Here is a 26,439-nt window from a genome sequence, read left to right on the forward strand (position 1 = left end):
CCAGCAGTGAGACTGCAAGAATTTATTTGGCCCTATCCCCATACATTAGAGGGCCATTCTGCTGCTGGTAAAATGCTAGTGGAGACAAGAAGAGGCCCTCAATTATTGATTTAAATCACTCAATCTGCCACCTTTCCTACTACTAGCTGGCAGAAAGGCATGATGATAGAAAGCCATCAAGCATGTCACCTGATGCATTTCCATGCTATTTTGCCAGTCTTCCCATTCAACATTCCAGAAATACCTTGCAAATTCCCATCAAAGTCCTTACACGTACTAATGCCAACAGTGTGTAATTGCACTAATAACTGTTCATTTGATATTCCGAATGATGGTGTGAGAAATGGAGTCAGGACACTAAGGCTTTACATTTTCAGATTGTATACTTTTCCAGTAACAGTCCATCACTGTCAAAGATACTTTTTCTCCAGAATTGAATCTATCTGGTCTTAATGCTTCAAGCAGAGAATAGACAACTTGTTTCCAGTTCTTGCTGCTGTCATCTGGTTGGAAGTATTTACTTAAACTTGAAGACGTAAGATGTTGAACATTTTCTCAAGTGTTTTTTATGAATGAAATCCTGAGAAATGTAAACAATGTGCCTCATTCTGTTTATAATTTTTGGAACATTAATTGAGTGCACAATTAAATTCAGTATCTTAAATTACAAGCTGCACTTTTTCTCGAGGTTTGTATTCAATGCTATTAACATGTACGAAACAAGTACTTTAACAATCAGTGGATTTTCTGTTCGTCTGACAGTTATCATTCTAACTATTTAATATTGTTGCTTTGATACTAACCAATAGTTTCTATCTTGGGTGAATCTCTGAAGAAATTATTACTTTTTAAAAGCATACATATTTTTCTCCATTTGTTCATGGTATGTGTGTGTCGCTGGCTAGGTCAGAAATAAAAGACATTGTTGTTAAGTTTGCAAATGACACAAAGATGGGTGGAAGGATCTTGAACTTCTTCAGATGACAGCTCCTGTCCCTTAAAAGGTTTTATTGATAGAGGGATTGAGTACTGGCGCCATGATGTCATGGTGCAACCGTACAAAATGCTAGTGCGGCCTCATATGGAATATTGCATGCAGTTCTGGTCACCCCATTACAGGAAGGATGTGGAAGCATTGGAAAAGGTGCAGAGGAGATTTAACAGGATGTTGCCTGGTCTGGAGCGCAGGCCCAGTGAAGAAAGGCTGAGGGATTTGGGTCTGTTCTCATTGGAGAGAAGGAGGCTAAGAGGGGATTTAATAGTGGCATACAAGATGATCAGAGGATTAGATAGGGTGGACAGTGAGAGTCTTTTTCCGAAGATGATGACTTCAGCTCGTACAAGGGGGCATAGCTACAAATTTAGGGGTGATAGATTGAAGACAGATGTCAGAGGCAGGTTCTTTACTCAGAGAGTAGTAAGGGCATGGAATGCTCTGCCTGCCAATGTAGTTAACTCAGCCACATTAGGGGCATTTAAACAGTCCTTGGATAAGCTTATGGATAATGATGGGATAGTGTAGGGGGAGGGGCCTAGATTAGTTCACAGGTCGGCGCAACATTGAGGGCCAAAGGGCCTGTGTTGCGCTGTATTGTTCTATGTTCTAAAGTGAGGGAAAGCTGCCTTCCTAAACTGCTATAGGCCAGGTGGTATAGGTGCAGGCATAATACTGATTTCTAATCCAGTAACCGTGAAGGAGCAGTGACATCATTCCAAGTCAGGGTGGTATGCGGCTTAGAGGGGAACTTTCAGGTGTTGGTATTCCCACATGTTTGCTGTTTTATTTCTCCAAAGTGATAGAGGTTATGAGTTTGAAAGATGCTATCAAATACTTGGTAAGTTGCTACAGTGCATGGAATAGTGTAGGTTAGATGGGCTTGAGATCGGTATGACAGGTCGGCACAACATCGAGGGCCGAAGGGCCTGTACTGTGCTGTAATGTTCTATATTCTATGCATCTTGTGGATGGTGCACATTGCTGCAACTATTTAAGGTGATGGTTGGGTGACCATTAAGCAGGCTACTTTATCTTGGATACTGTTGAGCTTCTCAAGTGTTGTCGGAACCACCCCCAGATGAATAAAAGGAGCTTATTCCATTGAACCCTTGACTTGTGCTTGTATGTGATGGACATGCTTTGGACAGTCAGGAGGTGAGTGGCTCACTGACAAACTGCAAGCTTCTGACCTGCTTTTGTAGCCATTGAATTTTAATGGCCAATCCCCAGTTCAGTTTCTGATCAACAGTAACCTCCAGGATATTGCAAGTGGACATCCTGGGATGGTAATACCAAAGGGAAGATAGTGATATTGCTGTAATGTTACAGGACTAGTAATCCAGAGACTCGAGCTAATTCTTAGGGGACACGGTTCAAATCACATCATGGCAACAGGTGGAATTTAAATTAAATTAATAATTTGGTGTATAAAGCAAGTTTCAATAATGGTGACCAGAACAGCTTTCATCTGTTCTATAAAAGTCCATTGTGTTTACCTACATCCTTTCAGGAAGAAAATCTACTGTCGTTATCTGGTGTTACTTACATGTGTCTTCAGACCCACAGGGACTGGTTTATTTTTACAGCTCTCTAGAATGGCACTAACAAGCCACCCAATGACATCTACAGCCCAGGGAAGAATAGAAAGAATGTCAAATGGAGATTATTAGATTCTATTTCATGGGAGTATTGCCTTATGTTGCCATTCATCAATCCAAGCCTTTGAATGCTCGTCAGGTCTGGCTGCATATGCACGTTGACCACTTCAGCATCTGAGGAGTTGAAAATGGGATTGAATATTATGTAAAAATAAACAAGTGTGCTGATATAGGCTGACCTTCTGATGGTGAGAAGGTTATTGATAATGCTGAAGATGGTTGAGACAGGGACAAATTTCCAAATGTTTAGGATATATGTACCCCTTATTGCTCATGCAGCAGTACATGGTATATTTCATGCAATACCTGGTACAGCTTGCTACAATCCCTATTGAATCAATATTCATCACCCACATGATGATGGTGAAATTAGCACATGCAATTCTACAATGGTATAGCTTATGGGAGTCAACAGTTAAGTTGCTACTGACAATTCAAAACACCTCATATAGTCTAGTTTGATCTGCTATACAGTCTCTAACCTGTCTCATATAGCACGATGGCACTGCTACACTATAGCATGGATAATTTGTAGGTAGGACCTTTCACTCTTAAGGAATGGGCAATGGTTATGCTCACTGCTGTTATCATGAATGCATATTTGTTGATGAGGACAAGATTTAAGTTGTTTATTCCCTTGAACTGGTTCCTTCAGGGTTCGTAGAGTTTAGTCAGTGCCATAAATTGCATGTCAATCTCAGTGCTTCTATCCATGTTAATTGTGAGTACTGTTCCAACGTTAGTGATCACTGATTACTTAGTTGAGAATGTGGTAGGCAGTTATCCCCAACTTTGTTAAATTGGCATCAAGCCCAAATGTTGGCATAAAGAATCAAATGGGCATCTTCACCTTATAATTAATTATGAAACGTTATTTTGGAGATACTAGTGAAGAGCTGTAAGGTAACGTTTATCAAAAAGCATACTATAGATAAAAGGCTCATCTAAATTGGTAACTTGACTGACACTAATTATCCCAGTTTTTTCACCAGCCTTGATGTTGCTTCATGCTCCCTATTGTGGTTTTACAAATAATGGAAGCTTATGAAAAAGGTATTGGCATGTTGAAAATAATACTTAACAATTCAGTTTAATTGGTATTATTCAAAAGTAAAGCTGGATCATTGCTACATGTACTGAAACTCAACATTCACTACCATTTTGTATATATTTCAAATGTTTAAATCCTTACCGTATTGTTTGATAGATTTGTCACGTTCAAGATCTGAAAAAATCCAATAAATTCAATAATCAGTCAAGCTTTTACTTCTAATAGAATAAATAGTTCTGTTTAATCTTAAATCTTACATCTGTATTCAATGTTGTCACTTAGACTGAGGCCATACCTTTGATGTGCATGTGTTTTCTCACAATCCAAATGACCCCAGCAATAAAAGTTATTATTAGAAGTACGAGCATCAGAGATAAAAAAACCAACCAGCCCGAAACAGATGGGAAAAATTCAGCTGCAAAGTAAATGGCAATCAATTAGATACAATAACTTCAAATATATTCCACAGTAATCGTTCTTTCAAAATGCTTGATGTTACCAAAGTTAAAAGTTTATGGCCACACCCAAATTGTGTTTTCATTTGCACTGAATGAAGCAGCTTCCCATCAATCATAATTTCTACACAGGCTTCTTAATTTATAGCCAATTCAGTTTTCCATTGTTGGCTTCTTGAAACACACAAATCAGAATTGCAACGTGTTATTGTACACAGACTGTAATTTTAATTCAGAAAGTCAAACTCAACTAAGTCAGGGAATCCTGAACAGGGAATGTGAAGGGGTCCTAAAAGATAAGTTATTCAAATCAACCTGGGGCTTGGAGGAGTTGCTCCAGACAGGAGCACTCCAACACATTCCAGATAGGAATTGTAGCAAATTAATGATAGCTGGGGTTAAAGCAACAGAGGCCTGGTTTGCTCAATGACAGGAGAGTTTCCAGCTGTGTTCATTCTGTCAATCTCGGGCACAGGGATTTTGAGAGCTAGGCATTCAACCAAGAGCTTGTCTAAGAATTAAACTTTCCAACAAAACTGTCAGTTTGCCATAAAAGCTCATCTTATTAATGACTTCTAGTGATGGAAATGTCTCGCAAGCAAATGATAGGGCATTAGAATCTTCCGGCCAAGGTCTTTCTTTTACTCCAAGACTTCTTAAATTAATTCAAATTCTTTCCCATAATTCAATAATTTACAAAATATTTGTTCTAACTAACAGCTCTAGTTGTCTGAAATTCTTTCAGTTTTTATTCACACACTGAAACCTTGAACAATTCCTTGTTCCCTGTTTGATTCCCTTGGGGAATCAGAGATGAATCTATCCATTTTTATTTTTCTCACTGCCACTCAGAGGAAGAATTGCTGTAGCATGTACGGTCAGTTTGTAAGATCCATATCATGTACTGATTGGGCCATGCATTGAGGGGCCTCCTCTTGTCAATTTCTGTATATCACATATTACTCTTTATTTTTATTCTCTGCGCATTTCTTTTTTGCATAGATAGCAAAGTGTGGAGCTGGATGAACACAGCAGGCCAAGCAGCATCTCAGGAGCACAAAAGCTGACGTTTCGGGCCTAGACCCTGCATCTGATGCTTTTGTCAGCTTTTGTGCTCCTAAGATGCTGCTTGGCCTTCTGTGTTCTTCCAGCTCCATACTTTGTTATCTCGGATTCTCCAGCATCTGCAGTTCCCATTATCTCTGATCACAATTTCTTTTTTGCAGACTTCTTTCCTTGCTCCTTTAATCTGTAGTTTATTGATAACATTTATTGTCAATCCTAGCCTAAGGTTTACTCTCCCTCATTTATATCCGTTTAAATCATTCAGCCCTACTTTATTTCCTGTGGTAGATTTAGCTGAAGCCCACAGTGTCAGTAGTTTCCACTGGAACTTCTGAAATCATTCCAAGGCACCAAATGTCTGAAATATTTCCTCTTACACTATCTGTCATACACTACCTATCCTGACTTTATATTGAAGATACCTTACATCCTGTTGTGTAGCAATATTGGTAAATGGGATAGGCTTCGAACAAATCCAACAACTTAGTTGGGTATCCATAAGGCACAAAGGGCCATCAGAAGCAATAGAGTCATAATCCAACATAATCTGATACCTCGTGGCCTTGCATTACCATTAAGCAAGTGGATCAACCCTGGTTCAATGAAGAGTGCAGAAGGGCAGAACAGGAGTAGCAGCAGGCACATCTATAAATTAAGTGAAGCTACAAAACAAGGAGACTTGAGTGTGAAACAGCATAGCAGCAAGCAATAGACAGGGTTAAGCAATCCCAAAATCAACAGATCAAATCTGAAACAAAAATCGAAATTGCTGTGAAGCTCATAAGGTTTGACTACATCTCTGGTGAGAAAGCAGAATCAATGTTTCATGTCCAATGACTCTTCATCAGGTCTAATTTCGGAAATCCTGACTCATCAGTGATGAATAGTGGTGCATAATTAAACAACTTACTGGAGGAGGAAGCTCCACAAATATCCCCATCCTCAATCCTAAGGGAGCCTAGCATCACGGTGCAAACAATAAGGCTGAAGCATTCACGACAACCTTCAGCTAGAATTGCAAAGGGGATGATACATCTCAGCCTCTTCCAGAGGTCTCCAGCATCACAAATGCCAATATTCAATCAATTTGATTCAAAACATGTGATTTCAAGAAATGTCTGGGGCACTGAATGCTGCAACGGCAATGGGGCCTGACAATATTTTAGCAATAGTACTGAAGACATATGGTCCAGAATCTACCAGATCCTTAACCAAGCTATTCCAGCTACAATGCTGGTGTCTACCTGTCAAAGTGCAAAATTGCTTGGGTATGTCCTGTACACAAAAAGCAGGACAATTTGAACATAATCAATTACTACACATCAGTCTATCCTCAATAGTCAATAAAGTGATGGAAGGGTAGAATCGAAATGACTTCAATTAGCATTTGCTCAGCAATAACCTGTTCAATGACATCCAGTTTGGGTTTGACCAGATTCAGTCAGCATCTGATCTCATTACAGCCTTGGTTCAAACATGGATAAAAGAACTGAATACCAGGGGTGATGTGAGAGTGACTGCTCTTGCTATAAATGCTGCATTTGACCAAATGTGGCATCAAGGGGCACAAGCAAAGTTGGTATCTGGGGAAAAACTTTATGCTGGCTGGAGTCATATCTAGCAGAAAGGAAGATGGTTATGGCTGTTGGAGGTCAGTCATCTCAGCTGCAGGACATCTCTGCAGGAGTTCCTCAGGGTAGTATCCACAGCTCAACCATCATCCTCAATTCCTTCATTAATAACCTGCAGTCAAGTTGTGCAGATATTCGCTGATGATTACACAGTGTTCAGCATCATTTGCAACACCTCAGATACTGAAGCAGAACATATGCACACCACACAAATGCAAGGCAATGACTATCTCCATAAAGAGAGAATCTAATAATTACCGCTTGACATTCAGTTGCTTTACCATCACCGAATCCCTCTCTATCAATATGCTCAGGGTCACCATTAGCCAAAAACTAAGCTAGTCGTGCATCTTCCAAATCCACAATCACTACCATCCAGAAGGATAAAGGCAAGAGATATATAGGAACACCAGCTGCAAGTTCCCTCCATGCTATTCACTATCCTGCCTTGGAAATATATTGCTGTTTCTTTATTGTTGCAGGGTCAAAATCCTGGAACTCCCTCCATAACAACATTGTGGGTGTACCTACGCCAAATGGACTGCAGCAATTCAAGAATGCATCTCATCGATTTCGTACTTCAAAATTATTTGCAAAGCAAGCAATAATATTTCCAATTTCACAGTCACCATGTTTATGTAAATATCTTCCATTAAATTTAAATAATTTGAAAGATCATTCTTAATTAAATACAACAGGATAATATCTTAGTCATAATTTGATTTATGATGCTATTGGAACTGTAAATCAATCATTAATCTCTTTAACTGAGTCCATCTTATAATTTACAGACCCGATATCTGGATAGTTGCTTCTTGTTCTTTTTTCAGTAGGTTGTTCTGTATGAGACACTTGAAGGTGTTTGTTGAATCTTGTGTTACAGATACACTGCTCTGCACAGTGACCAGTCCTTTGGAGTCCTGGTGGTAACTTATTTTAGACTGTGCTGTTAAATTTTGTCCAGCTGCACTAGCCCACTGTAGCCCTGGCTTTGGGAACCATCCATTAGATTCACACACAAGCTGAATTCCTTGATTCTTATATCCCTCTATCTGGATCCAGTGCTTACGCCCCAAACCTACAAAGAAATAAACATTTTTTTTAAAAAAACTGTTTGTTAACAATGTGTAAACCACAGAAAATATTTGTGTTGTATCATATCCGTTGGTGGAAAAGTATATATTTTGTTTGGGTGTTGGTTCCTGTAAGAATTAGATTTGTCTGAAAGTAAGAAATATTTACTTTCAAGAACCAAATATATGATTAAGTTGTACAGGGACAAACAAAAGAAAACAGGTCACCCAGAAGGTTATTATATGGCTGAGTAGGTTACTGGTTGTTACTCTGTGTCCAAGCATTTTGGTTTTAGATTTGGATCAAGCTAGCTACAGAGAGATTTCTTTCAATCAAAATTCAGGCAAAATGTTAGCTAAAATTGTTTTTTTAACTAATAACTGAAGGTCTCCACTCACAGGGAGTTGAATTTTGGAATAGCCAAGCTAGCCAAAGGAGGGGAAACAGTAAGAGAGATCATAGCTATAAGACTTAAGGAACATTAGAATCAGAGACCTCTGATCCAAAATGACTACACCAAAGATTCTAGTGATGCTTTATTGTACGGAGAACAACAGTGTAGAATGTTTGGAGGAGATTTGAAGGGAAAACCTTACCAAAAATAAGCAGTAAGTCCAAGAAATCTCATCCAAGAAGCAGTACCCTGGCCAACTGGTTAATATTCCAATTTTTGTTTTGTAAGTATCTGACTTGAGTTTGTTAGGGGCATACATTAGATGGTTATAGAAAGAAACCGGAGTTCAGGTTACAGTATAAGTATCTGTGTTTGCCATACTTTTAATATCTTTAAAATAAAGTGTGGTTATCAGTGATCACATTCTTTGGTGTCGTGTTGTACAATTTTGTAGTAATATGTTTGATCAAAAAACTGTTTTAAAAATGTTGTTTTCCCAGTTATTAGTTTCTACGAAAATCAGTTCACTCACCTCCCACTTTCAATTCTATCACAGTTTCTTCAAAATCTGTTTCATCATCAACTGAACATCTGTATTTTCCCTCATCAAATACTCTTGTATTTTTTACTTTAAGGGAAATGTTTCCTTTGGGTAGCTCATCTTTAAACAGTTCAGTCCTTCCTCTGTAGTCAGAATCCTGAGTAGCAGTGTCATCTTCTCCATTTCTGTATGTGTACACAGCTGAACCAAGGTCTGATTTAAGCCATCGCACCACCATGTTGTTGACGGGTAAACTTGGCATAACCTGACATCCCAATGTAACATCTTCACCCACAATGGCTACAACAGGGTGTGCTGGTCCAGTAACTGTGAATTTACCTGTAGAATTATTCAAACTTAAGGTGTTTAAATTTTAAGTTTAAAAAAATGAACTTTACCAATAGCATCTCTTCTCAAACAATTAATCTGAAGTAAATATTTTTTTCTGTTGGAATAAAATGCTTATTTTATAACTACTTGTTCTGCAAAACATGTTAAGCATTTGGTGAATAAATATTTCTGTTCTAGTACTAAACATTAAATCTTTGAAATAAATAATTCTCATTTTCTTAATTCATACTTTCTTTGTAGATGAGAGAGAAGGGGCATAAGAAAGGGCATAATTATTTCAGTATCACTGAACAAAGATACATTTCTTAAAGTTCTTGTTTGCACACATCAGACACCAAGTTTGAATTATCTAATTTAGGAGATCTGACTGCCTCCTTAAGCAATATCCATGTAACTTTCCCCCTCCCCTATTAGAGTGCAATGTCTACAGCTCAGATTCCAGTTCCTTAGATCCTAAGAGAAGTTGCTCAAGCTGCAAATACTTGTTACAGAGATGTTCACTCCCAAACAGCACTGTGCATTTACCTGCACCACATGAACTGATGTGGATCATCAGGCAGCTGACTTCAATCTTCTCATGGACAATTGAGAATGAGCAATAAATGCTGGCCTAGCCTGTTTCAGCCACATTCTGGGAATGGATAAAGTTAATATCTGCTCAGAAATACTGTGTCCCTGACTGTACCTCTACATTGTGTAAACTGGACTATAAAATAAAGTGTTCTAGAATATTTCAATGTTATGGGGGGATCTTCTTTGTTCTTTGTTGCATTCAGATATTGATTACCAGGAATGAGACAGTACAGAATTAAAGCCAAAGCACACGTGTAAGTGAAATTGGGAAAGAAGGCAACTCGGCAACAATAGGATCTGAGCATGTCTCAGAAGAGTACAGCAAATCTGTAAGTATCAGATCTCCAATGTCATTGCTCATAGCAAACAGGCAAATACAGTAATCCCCCTTTACTGTACTTTCTAGCTGTGTTTGTTTCAAAGCTGTTTGCACACAGTGCAACTTCTTCAGTAGTGCAGCTAGGCACAGCCTTAATTTTCAACACAGCAGTTGGTAAGTCTCGAGGGACTGCTGCTGTTGATTTATATCAATGTACCAGTCAGTCCTGGTGATACCAATGAAATATTCCAATTTGTCCTGGTGACAGATGATTCAGCCCAAGCCTGTGCTGGTGGAATGGGAAAGATTGATTCCCGATCTTTCTTGACGAGACAGGGTATGTTCCCCCGTCCCACCTTATAGGACAGGGTATGATTCTCAACCTGTCCTGGTGAAATAGGGAATGATTCTCCTGAAGGGACAAGGACTGATTCCTGGCATATTTTGATGGAACAGGGACTGATTCCCAATCTCTCCCACAGGATCGGGATCTTTCGGTTCCTGTCCTCCTGCTCAGGGTGTTTACCTGTGGCTGCTCCAGTTTCTCTCTGTGGCACCTTTGGATAGAGACATAATTGGAGCTTTGCAGGGCCTAACCACTTCTAGCTGGGAAACATGTCCAAAATCTGGCCCCAGACTGGATCCCTCACTCTCCCACATTCAGCTCACACCCAAACATAACTCATCCTGAGGATATTCTTGTCTTATTAGAAAACTATTTAGCCCATGCCACCTCAGAAGCACATCAGACGACACAATCTAGATATTCTGTACTGCTTAACATTAAGTATATCTCTATAATCAATGATTTACAGTGAGTGATTAAATCAAATTGAATTTGTATTATGAGCACATCATCTTTTTAGCTCAAATTTCAGACCATGTCTATAATTACAGAGATATAGTAAATGGTTACCTTGTTTACCATGAAGGTTCTTCATGCACCAACAATCATATAACATCAAGAGGTTTACAGGGTCTCTATATACACATATACTTCAGCACAACTGTGTTGTGAATAATGACTCTGGCCACACTGCCACTGAACACTAAGTATTTCAGCTTAAATATGTCATCTATCTCTTGTGGAAAGGTTTGTATGCAAAACACAAGTCCACGAGGCAATGTGGTCAGCACTGAATGTTCTAAAAACCCACATGGTGATGGTGATCCTGTCAGATGGTTCAATGAGCAAACTTTCAAAGTCATTTGGCTTTTTGTCTCAATCCCAGAACTTCCAAACAAACAACAAGGCCTAACTTGGTAGTGATATTGTTCATGCTCACTCAGACTCTCCACACCACCACACACTGCTCTCAAGACAGCTGTGATGATGAGGAAACTATTAAACATCTTCTTTTGGAATGTGCCATTGTGATGTGCTTAGGGGCATTTAAACAGTCCTTGGATAAGCATATGGATAATGATGGGATAGTGGAGGGGGAGGGGCTAAGATTAGTTCACAGGTCGGCGCAACATCGAGGGCCGAAGGGCCTGTTCTGCGCTGTATCGTTCTATGTTCTATGAAGGACCAGAGGGAAATGCAATAGTTCTTGTTAATATTCATCCACAGCAGCAGCTCGTGATGAATGAATGTGTTATATAGGAATGTACACTAAGCCAAAAATCAACTGAGCCTGAAGGACCATCGACTTGGTGTCACATGCTCATTAGTCTATCTGAAATCACCACAGAGAGCTATTTTACAAGAAAGGCCACTATTAGAAATGCCTTGATAAAGGACAGACCAAATGTTTGACAGATGGGATACTGGAAGTGGAGTTGTTGATGAATTAGGGAATAGTATTTATCTGTTGGCAGAATCAGACAGAGGTCAGGATGTGAAAGGGCAATGTGGGTAGAGAGTGATACAAGGACATAGATGGCCTTATCTGTGATTGATAGTAGGAACTGCAGATGCTGGAGAATCTGAGAAAACAAGGTGTAGAGCTGGATGAACACAGCAGGCCAAGCAGCATCAGAGGAACAGGAAGGCTGACATTTTGGGCCTAGTACCTTCTTCAGAAATTTCCGAAACATCAGCCTTCCTGCTCCTCTGATGCTGCTTCGCCTGCTGTGCTCATCCAGCTCTACACCTTGTTATCTTGGAAGTTTTTCCAAAGCAAGTTCACTTTTCAAGAAACAGATAAATTCACAATTAAGAGTCTGCAACTTTAAAACGACACACTTCTGCAATCACAGCAGAATAACAATTCATTGCATATTGCCACGAATATAATTAAATGAATAAATGTTAATATTTCTTACCACCCGTGGATAACGGAACCCACAAGAGTAAAAGCGTAATGAAGTTGATTCCTTCCATTTGTGCAATAATCATTCCTGATTCACAAAAAAATCAATTTAAATCACATGCTGTATGTGTTAAACATGTTTCTGTTACTTCTACAAAGCTTCTTGTGAAATGTAAAATAGCTTTAAAAATTTAATTGTTAATCAATTCAAATGTAATATTTCTGAAAAACATCAGAGATAATGGGAACTGCAGATGCTGGAGAATTCCAAGATAATAAAATGTGAGGCTGGATGAACACAGCAGGCCAAGCAGCATCTCAGGAGCACAAAAGCTGACGTTTCGGGCCTAGACCCTTCATCAGAGGGCCTAGGCCCGAAACGTCAGCTTTTGTGCTCCTGAGATGCTGCTTGGCCTGCTGTGTTCATCCAGCCTCACATTTTATTATCTCTATTTCTGAAAAACATTCTTATTTTCAGGTGAATAGAATTCTGCTATTACATTCTTGACTTTGTGGAATATTAGATTTATTTTTTCATATGTATTAATTTGTTTGTTTTAAACAGCAAGCATACCTTTTTTAATTGAAAACAGTCATGTGAAAAGATATACAGTCAACTGACCAAAAACCCTGTCGGGTGACAGTCAAACTAAGTGGTGGGTTCTTGCAAACATCTGAAAGGATTGTACAAGTCAATGTGAGGAAGTCTTCACCTGACTGTGGCAGTGAATCACAGAACCCTGTGTGGAACAGACCATTCAGCCCACTAAGTCCATAGCAACCCTCCAAACAACATTGCACTGAATCTAACCTCCCATCCACCCCAGGAAATTTAGCATGGCCAATCCACCTAACCTAAATATCTTTGGGAGGAAACCAGAGCATCCAACAAATACAAACTCCAAACAGACAGTCAATCAAAGCTTGAATCAAACCCAAGTGCCTGGCATTTTGAGGCAGCAGTGCCAACCACTGAGCTACCTTGTTGCCCAGAGATGGAAGCTGAGTGAGCCTACCTGGGAATTACAGAGATAAAGTCAAATTCTGGCCTCAAACTATAGCTCTTAAGTAAGTTTAAATAGCCTAATTAAACGGCAACTGTCTGATAGTGGCGCTTATCTATCAATTTCCTTAACTCCCTTGCCTGAATAAGGTGTTAATTACTGCAGCTTGAAGCAAGACAGCTCAATGTCTTTAACACATATGATCAGTAACAGTCCAAAATCACTGTGAGGGAAACATCACCTGAGAAAGGTGGAGACAGAAATGGCAGTTTGAAGTGCAGAGAGAAAAGAGGCACTTCAAGTAAAGTTTACTGCAAGAAGCAGAAAGTATGGAGTGGGTTGTGTGAGGGGGTGTTGTTGGTGAAGGGAGGGGAGGAGGTGCTTTCTTCTTCTTCTCCTCTTTTTCAGCAAGCTGATTCGTTGGTAAGAAACTGCCAGTCGGGACTGTCTTTAAAATGCCGTAAATTAGAAAAGTGTATTATTTTTAAAGAAGTAGCTGTACTTGGACTTGACTTGGAAACAAGGGAATAAGGGAAACTCAGAGCCAATATGTCATTGCAGTGTATTCACAAGGCTGAGAGCCACATGGATAGTATGTTCAGAGTATAGCGATTGTAACAAGGTCAGCCAGCTGGCCCTTACAGAATATGAGTTCCCTGATTGGGGCTGTTAATCTGGTTTTTGTCAGCGAGTCCTGGCTGACAGTTAAAAAAAGGAATGTCAAAGGTTCTGACTCTCTGAGACCTGACTCTGACTGGGGCAGTACTTGAGGCAAAAACTCTCCATGTGTAAATAAAGGGTGACTTGGTGAAAAGATACCAGCCTCTGTAGAGTTATTTAACGGAGAGGTGGTCATGTCAAAGCTTCATGGACTGAAGGCAGAAGAGGAATCAGTGACTACCAGTCAGTCCACAAGAAGCAGATAGGTAGTATAGGAGTCCCCTCGGGTCCCACTGACAAACCATTTTTATATTTTGGAAACTGATGAGGGCACTGGTCCTTCAAGGGAATGTAGTCAGCGCTACGTTTGCAGTCCCACAAGTTGCTCAGCTTTTTGCAGGGGGAGGAAGAAGAAAGGAAGAGCAATAGTGATAAGAGATTATTCAGTTAGGTGAACAAACAGGCATTTCTGTGACTGTAGAAACGGCTCCAGGATGTTGTGTGCCTCTGTGGTTCCAGTTTGAAGGATGTCACAGACTGCCTGCAGGATATTCCTCTGGGAGAGAGTGAACAGCCAGACATCATGGTTCACATTGGTACCAATGACTTGGGTTGGAAAGGGGATGTCATCCTGAAGTTAGAATTTAGGGAACTGTGTGCAATGTTACCAGGTAGGACCTCAAATGTAGTACTATCTGGATTATTTCCAGTGACACATGAAAATGAGTACATCAATCGGAAGGTAATGCAGATGAATACATGGCTGGGAAGAATGGTTCAGGTGAGGAGTGTGAGTATTGGAGGTGGGGGTGGTAACAGAAAAGGAAAAGGTGGGGGTATCGGTTAAGGGGAAATTGTAGCAAAAGGAGCTGTCCCAGAGCATTTAGAGACAGTCAATTTAGCTGGAACTACAGAACAAAAAGGGTGCAATTACATTGCTGGCTGTAGTCTACATACCATTAACTAGCGGAAAGAATGCAGACGAACAAACCTGCAAAAATTACAGAAGTCCCACCATTATACAGTAGGTATAATGGGAGATTATAATTCCCCAAATATAACTGGGGTACTGACAGTGTAATGGGCAGCTGGGGGCAAGCAGTTCTAGATTGTACTTGGAGAATTTCCTCCAACAGTTATGTGCAGTCCAATTAGAAAGGAAGTACTGTTAGACCTAGCTAATGAAGTAGAATAAATAGGTATAATATTGGTGGGGGAACATTTAGGAGACAGTGATCATTGTGTCTTAAGCCCCAGGATGATTATGAAGAATGTCAAAGGTCAATCCAAAATATGAAAAATCAATTGGCTGACTTGAATGGGACAAAAAGAGATCTGGGCTACATTGGCTGGAAAGCTTGGTGGGAGAACTGTAACTGAGCAATGGGCTACCTTCGAAGGGGAGACAGTTTGGGTACAGTCACGATATATTCTATCAAAAGGGAAATGTAGGACAAACAAATCCAGAGCATCTTTAATGAAACAAGAAATTAACATTAAAATAAAGAAGAAAATGTGTGCTTATGCAAGATGTTGGGTAGAAAATTGAGTTACAAAAAGAAGACAGAACGTTCAGAGAGGAATGAAGAAGCCTGTTAGAAAAGCAAAGACAATTTGTGCGAATAGAATGGCAGCCAACATTAAGGAGAATCCCAAAATCTTTTACAGGCACATAGATAGCAAAAAAACGGTAAAAGGAGTCAGACCAATTATGGACCAAAAGGGGATTTATGCATGCAAGCTGTAGGTATAGTTGATGTACTAAATGAATTCTTTACGTCTGAATTTATCAGAGTTTTGTATACCCAAGCCATGGTGACCAGAGGAAACTGCCAGCAGAAGGTTTCAGGTTTGATGGATAAGACATGTTGGATAGAATGTAAAGTTGACAAGGCACCGGGGCAGATGAGAAGCATCCAAGGATGTTGAGGAAGTTACAGTGAAAATTGCAGGGGCTCTGGTCATAATCTTTCATTCCTATCTAGAGTCAGGAGAGGTCCAGAAGCTGGAGAATTGCAAACTTCAAGCCTCTGTTCAAAAAAGGTTGCAAAGATGCAGCATTTACAGACTAGCCAGTTAAGTTCAGTGGTGGGGATGCTTCAAGGCACAATTCTCATGAACAGAATAGCGGTTACATGGGAAAAGCGTGGATTTCTAAAGAGAAATTCATGTGTAATTGGTTTCCTGGAAAGTTTTGAAGAGTAGCAGAAAGGTAATGTGGTTGATGTGGTAGACATGGATTTTCAGAAGACACTGATACAGTACTGCACAGCACAATTGTGAGCGAAGTAATAGGTCATGGACAAACAATGTGGATCCAAAATTGGCTAAATCATAAGAAACAGAAAGAAATGATCCAAATAAAAATGTATTTCGGGCTGCAGGAAGCCAGGGAATGATGTAATCAACTCCAACTGACTCCAGGATGCTCCTCTCACCCACCTTCCTGCAAAAATTCCATCCCCTAATCCCAATTCCTTCACCTCCACCACATCTGCTCCCAGGATGAGGTATTCCACTCCTATACATCCCAGATGTCCTCGTTCTTCAAGGGCCGCAACTTCCCACCCGCAGCGGTCGAGAACACCCTCGACCGTGTCTCCCGCATTTCCCGCACCTCATCCCTCACACCCCGCCCTCGCAATAACCGCCCCAAGAGGATCCCCCTAGTCCTCACATATGACCCTACCAACCTCCGGATACAATGTATCATCCTCCGACACTTCCAACATCTACAATCATATCCCACCACCAAAGACATTTTTCCCACCCCACCCTTGTCTGCCTTCCGGAGAGAACACTCTCTCCGCGACTCCCTTGTCCACGCCACACTCCCCTCCACCCCCTCTAAGCACACATTTTCTTCTATATTTTAATGTTAACTTCTTGTTTCATTAAGGATGCTCTGGATTTGTTTGTCCTACATTTCCCTTTTGATAGAATATATCGTGACTGTACCCAAACTGTCTCCCCTTTGAAGGTAGACCATTGCTCAGTTACAGTTCTCCCACCAAACTTTCCAGCCAATGTAGCCCAGACCGCTTTTTGTCCCATTCAAGTCAGCCAACTGATTTCTCATATTCTGGATTGACCCTTGACATTCTTCATAATCATAACCCGGCACTTTCCCCTGCAACCGCAGGAAGTTCTACACCTGCCCCCATACCTCCTCCCTCACCCCCATCCCAGGCCGCAAGATGACTTTCCACATCAAGCAGACGTTCACCTGCACATCTGCCAATTTGGTATACTGCATCCGCTGTACACAGTGTGGCTTCCTCTACATTGGGGAAACAAAGCGGAGGCTTGGGGATCACTTTGCAGAACACCTCCGCTCGGTTCGCAGTAAACAACTGCACCTCCCAATCGCGAACCATTTCAAATTTCCCTCCCATTCCTTAGACGACAGGTCCATCCTGGGCCTCCTGCAGTGCCATAATGATGCCACCCATAGGTTACAGGAACAGCAACTCATATTCTGCTTGGGAACCCTGCAGCCCAATGGTATCAATGTGGATTTCACCAGCTTCAAAATCTCGCCTCCCCCCACTGCATCCCAAAACCAGCCCAGCTCGTCTCAGCCTGCCTAACCTGTTCTTCCTCTCACCTATCCCTTCCTCCCACCTCAAGCCTCACCTCCATTTCCTACCTACTAACCTCATCCACCTCCTTGACCTGACCGTCCTCCCCGGACTGACCTATCCCCTCCTTACCTCCCCACCCATACTCTCCTCTCCGCCTATCTTCTCCTCTATCCATCTTCAGTCCGCCTCCCCCTCTTTCCCTATTTATTTCAGAATCCTCTCCCCATCCCCCTCTCTGATGAAGGGTCTAGGCCCGAAACATCAGCTTTTGTGCTCCTAAGATGCTGCTTGGCCTGCTGTGTTCATCCAGCTCCACACTTTGTTATCGATGGTACTGGGACTCTTGTTTTTTCTCATTTATATTGGTAGAGATCATGGTGTGCAGGGGCTGATCCTAAATTTGAAAGCATTGAAAGCTGTGAAGAAGACAGTGTGAAAAACTTCATAAGGACATTGACAAGTTGGTAGATTGGGTGTGCATTTAGATGGTAGAAGAAGCTCAATGCAGAGAATTGTGAAGTAATGCATTTTGGAAGATAGAATATGGAAAAACAGTCTAAGGAAAAGGCTACTATTCTAAAGGGGGTGCAGTAGCATTAGGATCTGGGTGTCAATAGACAATAGGTGCAGGAGTAGGCCATTCGGCCCTTCGAGCCAGCACCACCATTCATTATGATCATGGCTGATCATCCACAATCAGTATCCTGTTCCTGCCTTATCCCCATAACCCTTGATTCCACTATCTTTAAGAGCTCTATCCATCTCTTTCTTGAAAGTATTCAGAGACTTGGCCTCCGCTGTCTTCTGGAGCAAAGCATTCCATATATCCACTACTCTCTGGGTGAAGAAGTTCTTCCTCAACTCTGTTCTAAATAGCCTACCCCTTATTTTTAAATTGTGTCCTCTGGTTCTGGGCTCACCCATCAGCAGAAACATGCGCCCTGCCTCCAGAGTGTCCAATCCCTTAATAATCTTGTATGTCTCAATCAGATGCCCTCTCATCCTTCTAAACTCAAGCGTATACAAGCCCAGTCACTCCAATCTTTCAACATATGACAGTCCCACCATTCCAGGAATTGACCTCGTGAACCTACACTGCACTCCCTCAATAGCAAGAATGTCCTTCCTCAAATTTGGAGACCAAAACTGCACACAATACTCCAGGTGCGGTCTCACCAAGGCCCTGTACAGCTGCAGAAGGATCTCTTTGCTCCTATACTCAACTCCTCTTGTTATGAAGGCCAGCATGCCGTTAGCTTTCTTCACTGCCTGCTGTATCCGCATGCTTGCTTTCATTGACTGATGTACAAGAACACCTAGATCTCGTTGTACTTCCCCTTTACCTAACTTGACTCCATTTAGATAGTAATCTGCCTTCCTGTTCTTGCCACCAAAGTGTATAACCACACACTTATTCACATTAAGCTGCATCTGCCATGCATCCGTCCACTCACCTAGTCCAAGTCACCCTGTATTCTCATAACATCCTCCTCACATTTCACACTGCCACCCAGCTTTGTGTCATCAGCAAATTTTCTAATATTACTTCCAATGCCTTCGTCTATATCATTAATGTATATTGTAAACAGCTGCGGTCCCAGCACCGAACCTTGTGGTACCCCACTGGTCACTGCCTGCCATTCCGAAAGGGACCCATTTATCATTACTCCTTGCTTCCTGTCAGCCAGCCAATTATCAATCCAACTCAGTATTTTGCCCCCAATACCACGTGCCCTAATTTTGCTCACTAATCTCCTATGTGGGACTTTATCAAAGGCTTTCTGAAAGTCCAGGTACAAAGCACATAAATTATTGAAAGTAACAGCACTCGGATCGTTCAAGGTAGTGAAACAAGTGGACAAAGCAGTTAATTCCAGATTGTTATTGAATTCAATGCATAAAGTATCCTGGGCTTTATTAATAGGGCCGTACAGTACAAGAGTAAAGAGGTAATGTTGAACATTTATATATCACACTTTAGACCTCAGATGGAGTATTCTGAACAGTTTTGGGCACCACACTAGCAGAAAGATGTGAACTCGTTTGAGAGAGTGCCGAAGAGATAAAGAATAAACAAGATATAAAGAATTACAAGAATAAAACCATAATATATCTGAGCAGAATTAGGCCATTTGGATCATTGTGTCTGCTCTTCCATTCAGTTATGCAAATATGTTCCACAATCCCATTCTCCTGTCTTCTCCCTGTTACCCTTGATCGCCTTACCAATTAAGATCCTATCTATCTCTGTGTTAAATACACTCAACTACTCGGCCTCCACAGCCCTATGCAGCAATGAGCTCCACAGATTAACCATCCTCTGACTGAAGAATCTTTTCCTTATCTCAGTTATAAAGGGTCATCCATTACTCTGAGGCTGTGTCCTCAAGTCATAGTTTCTCCAACAAAACAACTTCTTCTCCACATCCAAACTATACTGGCCTCTAAGTATTCTCTAAGTTTCAATGACATTCCCCAATCATCCTTCTGAAGACTATTTCGTACAGACTTGGACTCCAAAACTGCTCCTCACATGACAAGTCCTTCGTCCCTGGAACCACTCGTGTAATTATTGAATTTGAATTCAATAATTTTAAAAAAGTTTGGAATTAAGAATCCACCAATCACCAGGAAATCATTGCCAGTTGTTGGAAAAACCCATCTGATTCATCAGTGTCTTTCTGTGAAGGGAAATCTGCCATCCTCACCTGGTCTGGTCTACATGTGACTCCAGACCAATGTGGTTGACTCTCTGAAATGGCCTAGCAAGCCACTCAGTTGTCCCAATTGCTACAAAGTCTCAAGGAAATGACACCAGATGGATCACTAAGCATCGATCCAGGCACCAGAAAAGACAACAGCAAAAACAGCTCTGTTGATCCTGCAAAGTCCTCCTCACGAACATCTGGGGGTTAGTGACAAAACTGGGAGAGGTGTCTCACAGACTGTGATAATGGGAACTGCAGATGCTGGAGAATCCAAGATAACAAAGTGTGAACACTGCAGGCCAAGCAGCATCTCAGGAGCACAAAAGCTGACATTTCGGGCCTAGACCCTTCATCAGAGACGGGGATGGGGAGAGGGAACTGGAATAAATAGGGAGAGAGGGGGAGGGGGACCGAAGATGGAGAGAAAACAAGATAGGTAGAGAGGACAGTATAGGTGAGGAGGTAGGGAGGGGATAGGTCAGTCCAGGGAAGATGGACAGGTCAAAGAGGCGGAATGAGGTGGTAGGTAGGAAATGGAGGTGATGTGACCGTGGTACCTGGTTTGCTTCAGGACATGGTCGAGCAGAGATCACCTGTCCATCTTCCCTGGACTGACCTATCCCCTTCCTACCTCCTCACCTATACTCTCCTCTCCACCTATCTTCTTTTCTCTCCATCTTCGGTCCACCTCCCCCTCTCTCCCTATTTACTCCAGTTCCCTCTCCCCAGCCCCCTCTCTGAAGAAGGGTCTAGGCCCGAAACGTCAGCTTTTGTGCTCCTGAGATGCTGCTTGGCCTGCTGTGTTCATCCAGCTCCACACTTTGTTGTCTCACAGACTGGTCAAGCAACAGTCTGACGTAGTCAGATGCACAGAATCACACCTTACAGACAATGTCCCAGAAAACACCATCACCATCCCTGGATACGTCCTATCCCACCTGCACGACAGACTCAGCAGAAGTGGTGTCACAGTGGGATACAGTCAGGAGGGAGTTGTTCTGGGAGTCCTCAACATTAAATCCTGACCACATGAAGTCTCACAGCTTCAGGTTAAACATGAGCAAGGAAACCTCCTGCTGAATACCACATACCATCCTCCCTCAGCTGATGAATCACTGCTCCACAATGTTGAGCAACACTGGGAGGAAGCACTGAGGAAGAGGGAAAAACATACTTGATCTCATCGTTACTAATCTGCCAGCTACAGTTGCATCTATCCATGACAGTATTGGTAAGAGTGACCATTGCACAGTCCTTGTGGAGACAAAGTCCCACCTTCACATTGAGAACAACCTCCGTTGTGGTGTGTGGCACTATCACCGTGCTAAATGGGACAGACTTCACACAGATCTAGCAACTCAAAGCTGGGCATCCATGAGGAGCTGTGGGCCATCAACAGCAGCAGAATTGTACTCCAGCGCAATCTGTAACCTCATGGCCCGGGGTATATTCCCCCACTCAACCATTAACATCCAGCCAGGGAATCAATCCTGGTTCAATGGGGAGTGCAGGAGGGTGTGCCAGGAGCAGCACCAGGCATTCCTGAAGATGAGAAATCAACCTGGTGAAGCCAATGAGATGTTAATAGAAAAACATCCCATTAATTTTTAGAGATAATGGGAACTGCAGATGCTGGAGATTCCAAGATAATAAAATGTGAGGCTGGATGAACACAGCAGGCCAAGCAGCATCTCGGGAGCATTAATTTTTATGCTCCTTATCTTCTTACATAGGAATATGTGGAAACTGTCTTAAACTTCCTGCCCGATAGGATTGGATGGGAAATGTTTGTAAAGGTGTGAGACTTCTGTAATTCTGTAAAGGGGTGAAACCTCTGTAAAGGTATGAAACTTCCGTTTCTACTGAAGTGGCCAGAACAGTTATCTTTGTTCAAGCCAGACACTTCGGTGGCTTGAAATCGCATCCTGCCATTACTAGTCACTTCGTGAACAATCAATGCTGTATCCTGTTCTCTTTATGTTCCAAATGTAGTATTTGTTTTATGTATCAGCCAGATATAAAAAGCGGGCACTGTCCGCTGTATGGGGAGAATCACTTATGGAACTGAGCACTCCTGTGCCAGGTTGTGTACGGTGATCCTGCGCACCTTATACTTGCTTAATAATAAAGGATTGTGTTTTTGTAGCCAGGGCAGTGTCTTGCTATTGCATCAAGGCCGTGAGGGTCTCTGAAAAACGAACCTAAGTCCACCAAAAAAGACTACCTGCACGCCAAACAGCGAAAGCAGCAAGTGATAGGCAGAGCTAAGTGATTCCACAACCAATGGATCAGAGCTAAGATCTACAGTCCTGCCACATCCAATCACGAATAGTGGTGAACAATTAGACAGCTCACAGCAGGAGGATGCTCCTCAAATATCCTTATTCTCGATGATGGAAGAGCCCAGCACATCAGTGCAAAAAATAAGGCTGACGCTTTCACAGCAATCTTCAGCCAGAATTGCTGAGTGGATGATCCATCTCGGCCTCCTCCAATGGTCCCCAGCTTTACAAATACCAGTCTTCGGCCAAATCGATTTACCTCACGTGATATCAAAAAATAGTTGGAAACACTGGCTGGATACTGCAAAGTCTACTGACCCCGACAATATTCCAGTGACAGGACTGAAGACTTGTGCTCCAGAACTTGCCGCTCACCTGGCCAAGCTGTTCCAGTCCAGTTACAATACCGGTATCTACCCGACAATGTGGAAAATTGCCCAAGTTTGTCCAGTACACAAAAAGCAGGACAAATTCAACCCGGCCAATTATCACCCCATCAGTCTCCTCTTGCTCATCAGTAAGCTGATGGAAAGTGTCATCAACAGAGATATCAAGCAGCACCGACCCAGCAATAACCTGCTCAGTGACGCCCAGTTTGGGTTCTGCCAGGGCCACTCAGCTCCTGATTCTATTACAGCCTTGGTTCAAACATGGACAAAAGAGCTGAATTCCAGAGGTGAGGTGAGAGTGACCGCCTTTGACATCAAAGCGGCATTCAACCAAGTGTGGCATCATGGAGCCCTGGCAAAACTGGAGGTAATGGATATCGGGGGCAAATTCTCCCATGGTTGGAGTCAAACCTGACACACACGAAGATGGTTGTGGTTGTTTGAGGTTAATCATCTCAGCTCCAGGACGTGATCCTGCGCACCTTATACTTGCTTAATAATAAAGGATTGTGTTTTTGTAGCCAGGGCAGTGTCTTGCTATTGCATCAAGGCCGTGAGGGTCTCTGAAAAACGAACCTAAGTCCACCAAAAAAGACTACCTGCACGCCAAACAGCGAAAGCAGCAAGTGATAGGCAGAGCTAAGTGATTCCACAACCAATGGATCAGAGCTAAGATCTACAGTCCTGCCACATCCAATCACGAATAGTGGTGAACAATTAGACAGCTCATCTACGCAGGAGTTCCTCAGGGTAGTGTCCCAGGCCCAACCATATTCAGCTGCTTCATCAATGACCTTCCCTCCATCATAAGAATTAGAGGCATACAGGTTACATTGCACAGGGCATGAGCCCTGTGGGGATGTTCGCTGATGATTGAACAATGTTCAGCACCATTCATGACTCATTTTATTCTGAAACAGTCCGTGTTCGAATGCAACAAGATCTGGACAATACCCAGGCTTGGGCTGACAAGCGGCAAGTGACATTCAGGTCACACAAATGCCAGGCTTTGACCATCACCAATAAGAGTCAATCTAACCATCACTTCTTGATATTCAATGATGTTACCATCACTGAATCCCCTACTATCAACATCCCGGGGGTTATCATTGACCAGAAACTCAACTGGACTCACCACACAAACACAGTGGCTCTTAGAGCAGGCCGGAAGCTAGGAACACTGTGGCAAGTAACTCACCTCCTAACTCCTCAAAGCCTGTCCACCATCTGCAACGCACTCATCTGGAGTGTGATGGCATACTTCCCACTTGCCTGGATGGGTGCAGCCCCAACAACACTCAAGAAGCTTGACACCATCCAGGACAAAGCAGTCGCTTGATTGGCACCCCATCCACAAGCATCCACTCCCTCCACCACTGACACTGAGTAGCAGCAGTGCGTACCATCTACAAGATGTGCGGCAGAAATTCACCAAAGATCCTCAGAAAGCCCTTTCCAAACCCACTACCACTTCCGTCTCAAAGGACAAGGTGGGAGGGGAAAAGTTTAAGGGAGATATGCGTGGAAAGCTCTTTACGCAGACAGTCGTGGGTGCCTGGAACACATTGCCAGCAGAGGTGGTAGAGGCGGGCACGATAGTGTCATATAAGATGTATCTAGACAGCGACATGAATGGGCAGAGAGAACAGGGATGCAGATCCTTGGAAAATAGACAAGATAACAAGGTGTAGAGCTGGATGAACACAGCAGGCGAAGCAGCATCAAAGGAGCAGGAAAGCTGATGTTTCAGGTTGAGACCCTTCTTCAGCAATCTTTGGTTCTGCTTTTTAATTTAGCCTCTAGATGCTCATATTGCCTCAGCAGAATCACTTTCCTCTTTCTGCCAGTATTGATTTTACCGACATGGATCACAATAAGTGGGTCGTTCCCCACTCACTCCAAGTTCCTCTGTAGCCCAGAAAAGAATACCTTGAACCCAGGCACCAGGCAGGCAACACAGCCTTCACATTCTCAATTCTGGCCACAGAGAACAGTTTCTATTCCCCTATGTTATCCACAATTAGAACTACATTTTGCTTTTCTCCCCATTGTTGAATGCTCCCTGTACCAAGGTGATAATGCTCAGTTTGCCTATCCTCACACTAGCCCCACTCTCAGCCACAGCAAGAATCTCAAAATGTTGGAAAATAGGCGACAGGTTTAGGTCGAGGACCTGGATCACCATAGGCTTGGAGGGCTGAAGGACCTGTTCATGTGCTGTAATTTTCTTTGTTCTTTGACAAGGGCAGCAGACAAACAGGAAACACCACCTTCAAGTTTCACTCCAAGCCACTCACCATCCTGACTTGGAAATATGTCGCCGCTCCTTCACTGTCACTGGGTCAAGATCCTGGAATTGTCTCCCTAATGGCATTGTGGGTCAATGTGCAGCAGGGGGATTGCAACAGTTCAAGAAGGCAGCTCAACCATGACCTTTTCAAGGACAGCTAGGGATGGGCTAAGAAGGCTGGCTCAGCCAGCGATGCCCACATCCCACAACGCCCACATGAATAAAAAATTACGTCTCCTGGGCTGCCTCCAATGCCAACACATCCTTCCCTTGATATGAGGCCCAAAACTGCTCACAGTATTCCAAATGCAGTCAGATCAGAGCTTTATACAGCTGCTACTGTATTGTAGACTTCCTGAAATGAATGCTAACATTACATTTGCCTTCCTAATGCCAAGTGAATGTTCATGCTAATCTTCAGGGCATCCTGAACTAGTACTTGCAATTCCGTTCGTGGTTCAGATTTCTGAAGCCTTTCCTTTTAGAAAATACTCTACATCTCTGTTCTTCTTACTAAAGAGCATAACCTCATACTTTCCCACATTGTATTACAGCTGCCACTTCTTTGCCCACTCTTCAAGCCTGTCTAAAAGCCCTTCTGCAGCCTCTATGGTTCTTCAACAGTACCTGCTCCTCCACTTATCTTTGGGTCATCTGCAATCTTCCTAACAATTCTCTCAGTTCCTTCCTCCAGATGGTGAATACATAATTTAAATAGTTGTTGTCCCAAAAAGAAACCTATGGAACTAAATTCACCTGCTGCCATCCTGAAAAAGACCCCTTTATCCCTACTCTTTACCTTCTACCAGATAGGCGATCCTTTATCTATGTCATTATCTTGCCACTAACAACGTGGGTTCTTATCTTATTTAGCAGTCTCCTGTGCAACACTTAGTCAAAGGCCTTCTGGAAATCCAAACCTATCACATTCACTGGCTGTCCTTTGGTTAACTTACTCTTTACCCCAAAATCCTAGTAATGGGCAAGTTCAGGCTAACTGGCCTATAGTCTGTGGTCTTCTGCCTCCCAGCCTTCCTAAACAGGGGTGTTATATTAGTCATTTTCCAGTCCTCTATCACCCTTCCTGACTCCACTGATTCCTAAAAGACCACCACCATCAGAACAACTCCCTGCTTCTTCAGTTTGCTGCCAACGGCC

The 26,439-nt window shown here is 42.4% G+C and overlaps 1 protein-coding gene across 2 annotated transcripts in view; it reads right to left on the reverse strand.

Moving 5' to 3' along the window:
- LOC125446335 (butyrophilin subfamily 1 member A1-like) overlaps positions 1 to 26,439 on the reverse strand; it is a 39,070-nt gene that overhangs the window by 8,309 nt on the left and 4,322 nt on the right. For both annotated transcript variants that reach the window (XM_059639476.1, XM_048519835.2), the window contains 5 exons: positions 12,378 to 12,452; positions 8,858 to 9,205; positions 7,651 to 7,935; positions 4,002 to 4,121; positions 3,848 to 3,880 (listed from right to left, as the gene is read on the reverse strand). In XM_059639476.1, the coding sequence (XP_059495459.1) occupies positions 3,848 to 3,880; positions 4,002 to 4,121; positions 7,651 to 7,935; positions 8,858 to 9,205; positions 12,378 to 12,450 (859 nt within the window). In that variant the 5' untranslated portion in view covers positions 12,451 to 12,452. The remainder of the gene's footprint in view (positions 1 to 3,847; positions 3,881 to 4,001; positions 4,122 to 7,650; positions 7,936 to 8,857; positions 9,206 to 12,377; positions 12,453 to 26,439) is intronic.

This window comes from Stegostoma tigrinum, chromosome 34 (assembly GCF_030684315.1).
Source record: "Stegostoma tigrinum isolate sSteTig4 chromosome 34, sSteTig4.hap1, whole genome shotgun sequence".
NCBI lineage: Eukaryota > Metazoa > Chordata > Chondrichthyes > Orectolobiformes > Stegostomatidae > Stegostoma > Stegostoma tigrinum.